General features: G+C 54.1%; 1 protein-coding gene across 3 annotated transcripts in view; it reads left to right on the forward strand.

Moving 5' to 3' along the window:
• Nucleotides 1-3,871, forward strand: part of cnot3a (CCR4-NOT transcription complex, subunit 3a) — a 15,455-nt gene that overhangs the window by 3,873 nt on the left and 7,711 nt on the right. For 2 of the 3 annotated variants that reach the window (XM_019868953.1, XM_019868954.1), the window contains exons 10-13: nt 51-107; nt 1,292-2,219; nt 3,109-3,214; nt 3,302-3,443. In XM_019868953.1, coding sequence (XP_019724512.1) covers nt 51-107; nt 1,292-2,219; nt 3,109-3,214; nt 3,302-3,443 — 1,233 coding nt within the window. The remainder of the gene's footprint in view (nt 1-50; nt 108-1,291; nt 2,220-3,108; nt 3,215-3,301; nt 3,444-3,871) is intronic. The other variant, XM_019868955.1, reaches the window with a different exon arrangement.

Genomic DNA, 3,871 nt, shown 5'->3' on the forward strand with positions numbered 1-3,871 from the left:
CCCCCCCCCAAAAAAAGTGGATTGTCACATGAAGGTATCTCCTCCTATAGGAGAACTCAGAGGACGATAAGAAAAAGGGCCGGTCAGCAGACAATGAAGTTAGTCAGGTGAGAGGCTCTCATCTGTGCTGTGTGGCTTAGATGAACAGTGTAGCGCCGCGCTCTTCGACCTTGGTCCTGAAGAGTCCCGGTGGCCGAAGGCTTCCTGTCCCCTTCAAAGCAACACTTTTGTCTCTCTGGGACCACGGCTGGGGACTTCTGCTTTGGTTGTGTCATCTTCTGACTATGTTGGGCCTCTTGAGTTCACACTGCACTTTCCTCTGTGTGCACTTGAGCCATGTCCACACGTACCTGGATGTTGTTTGATTTTTTTTTTTTTTTTATTTCCAGCCGCCGGGTGAAAGCAAGCGCTCGGACTACACACACAACAGGTTTTTCAAGAGCACATGAAAAACACGCTGCACATTTTTTCCCATCATTTTGGGGAGTCGTGTTCAGTGAAGAGCAGTGAATTTAGCTTTCCGTTCAAAATGGGCTCTTTAACAATACTTTGGCACTCACCGAAGGGTCATGGTTCCAAATCACCCCTCGTCGATATGGAGACCGGGAGTCGCCAAAATTATTCTGAGGTGGATAACGTCAAATTGGCATCATTACAGCAAATACTTTACGGTCCTAAAAATCACATCGTCTTTGTTGCGCCGTACATTGATTGCACACAGTTGATTACCTCCAAAGCCACGACTGGCATAAACTGAGGACTCCCACTCGGACTGACCGATATTTCTTTCTCCTATCTGAATCCAGACAGGAACATTCAAGATATGAAAATTGAAATGAGGACAATATCGGTCAAGTGTAAATCTCAGTTCAACCGGGCACATTCCTCCTTCCAAGTTTGGCCTTGATTGACGGTTACAGCCAGCTGATGCCGCTCATCTTGCGGAGGGCGCGAGGGACACACGCAGCCGCTGCTGCCTCGACAGCACATCCAAGAAATCCACTTCCGCCTTGACTCTCAAGTATCAACGGACGGGGCACATTGATTGTCCTTTCGAACATGATGCGACCGTATTTCTAAATTCCAAATGACCAGAGGAGAAAATAGCAGAGCTTGTTGTAAAAATCTACGAGCGCCTTGCGGCTCCATTCCATTGACTGCGAAAAGCTCAGGCGCACCTTTTTGAAACGATCCGTGTACGTGTAGAGATGAGCCCTTCGTATACGACTCGGATTTGTAACTGCGGACGAGCCTATCTGACATGTTCTCTGTGGTGCTTTTTGGCTTCCAGTCGCCTGTTAAGAACGGCACGCCCTCCCTGCTCTCCTCCTTCTCCTCCTCCACTACGTCCGGCTCCTCCTCATCGTCCTCCTTGGTGTCCATGGCGAGCGTGGTCGGAGGCGGCCCCGTGGTTCCGACCAGCAGCGGCCTAATAGGAAGCTTCAGCAGCGCCGTGCAACAGCATCAGCATCTGCCAGCGCAGCAACAACAACAGCAGCAGCAGCAGCATCACGCTCAGCCGCAGAACCAATCGCAGCAGCAGCCCCCTCTGTCCAAACCGTCGGCTCCCTCAAACAGCACCCCCAGTCCGCCCGGCAACCTGCTGCTCCCGGCCTCCACCGCCTCGTCTCTGCCGGCGCCCAGCACGCCCGTCTCCTCAGCTGCCGGTTCCCTCGCCCAGCCCTCGTCCGGGTCCGCTCCCGTGTCCAGCTTGGGGCTCGGGCTCGGATTGGGTTTGGGCAAAGGGGGCATGACGGGGACCGGCGGAGCCAGCCAGATGTCTGCTTTAGGCCTGGGGGTCCACTCGGCGCCCCTGAGCACCATGGCGGGGCTCATTTCGGGGTCCACGCCGGCGCCGTACGCGCAGGCGGCGGCGCCGGGGGGCTTGGGCCTGAGCGGCAGCGGCGGCACGCCGTCCAGCATTTCAGTGGAGAGCAGCACGTCCATCATCACCACCTCCGGCTCCAGCGGCGTCACCACCAACGGAGCGGCTACGGCGCTCGGCCTGCTGGGCTCCGGCCACGGCTCGCTGAGCGGAAGCATTCTGGGCCTGGTGTCCGGCCAGAACGCGTCGTCCGCCGCCTCTCAGGCGCCCCCCAGTTCCGTCAGCGCTTCGCCCGGAGTGGTCGGCATGATGGGGGGCAACGGCGGCATCGTCGGAGGCGTGAGCGCTGCGCCTGCCCGACCGCCCAGCGGACTCAAGCAGAATGGAAGCACAAGTATGTGGCCTGGTGGCCTCCCTCAGTGTTTGGCAAACTTGATTGAGGCCTTTTGAAAAATCTCACCGCGCATTGCCAAAAATTCAAGATGGGAACACGGGTTCATTGTGTACCTTTTACAGTGCGACGCCATGGTTGTTCTTTTCGTTTTGCCGTACGACTGAGTTTTGTTCACATGACGGCAACATAAACCGAATTCGTACGTGAGTTGGAATGTGCCGAAGTCCATCGCGAACCTACCTCTGCGAGCGCCGTCGTTGAGCCGTTACTTGGACTTATTTGATCTTCTCCCATCTGGTGGAAGAGTATGCAAATTTGAATATCGGAGATTCCCAGGCCAGTCTCTCTCAACTTTTGAACGACTCACAAAACGTTCGCCATGTTGTGCTTACGGCTGAAATTTCAGAATGAACCTAAAATGGACTACGAGATACCGGAAGAGTCACAGAAAGGCAGCGCTCGTTCCCGTGCTTGGGAGTTTTGTTGCTGGCTTCATGGATCCAGCACCTGATGTGAATTTAAGTGAAGGCAATTTGCAAGAAACATGACGTGTACGTGCATGACTTGCCTTTGCGGGCCACATCAAATGATTTCCCCCGGGCCTCGAGTTTGACACCGGTGGTCTTCACTGTCACTTGACAGTAAATGTATCCCAAGCATGTGTCGGCCCTTCATAAAACAGTATTGGTCTTCTTTTGTATTCCGTCGCTGTTACGCCAACTAGTCAATTGTACACAATTTGTCACATCAGAGCGTGTCTTTTTTTTTTTTTTTTTTTGCGTGTCGAGCACACTTTCTGTGACACCGCAAAAGGGGTCCCAACCCCGCTCGAAATGCAAGTCAGCGCCATTGTCCTCCGTGCTGGCTGACCTTCTGCCATCTCCTTCAGGTTACAGCGCTGTCGTGGCTGAAAGTTCGGCGGAGTCGGCTCTCAGCACCCCGAGCCAATCTCAAAGCAGCCAGCCGTCATCCCTCAGTTCCTCCACCAGCCAGCCGTACGTCCGCCTTTTCCTTTTGCACTCTTGATTCTGCTCGGTGCGCTCCAGACTCGTAGTGACCGCTCGTCCCTCTTGCCCGCGCAGGTTGGACAACGGGCCCAGCTTAATCAGCTCCATCACCTTACCCCCGAGCTCGCCGTCGCCCTCCTTTTCGGACAGCACGCCCGGCGGAGGGAGCCTCCTCAACGGGCCCCACTCCTACACGCAGGCCTCCGAGGGCCTCAAGGTGAGCTCCGCTAACTGACTCGACATCATCTTACGTGCCACGGGGACAGACTGCAACCTGCCGCGCCTCTTTCAAATCCGCCGCGCACGTCAGAGGAGGAAAGTGTCTCCCAACAGTCACGGTTGCGCGGACTCGAGCAGAGACTTGCTAGCGCTCGAAAGAAGCGAAGGAAAATGTGGTGTTTCAGCAGCTGCTAAAGGCATGACTCAAGTTCATCAAAATGGTGCTGAGAGAAAGGAAAGCAAAGCGTTCTAAAATGTTCAGGGCAACTGTGTTGTATTTCAAAGGTGAAATACAACTGAACTGTACTTCACAAATGTACTGTACATGCTTTAAAAAAAAATCCCTGCTCTGTGTCAAGAAGTCTGCTTGTTGTTTTTTTTTTTTTTTTTTACCTTTAAGATAGCCCCCTCTTGTTTTCTCTCCCG

This window comes from Hippocampus comes, unplaced genomic scaffold (genome assembly GCF_001891065.2).
Source record: "Hippocampus comes isolate QL1 unplaced genomic scaffold, H_comes_QL1_v1.1 scaffold67, whole genome shotgun sequence".
NCBI classification, from domain to species: Eukaryota; Metazoa; Chordata; class Actinopteri; order Syngnathiformes; family Syngnathidae; genus Hippocampus; species Hippocampus comes.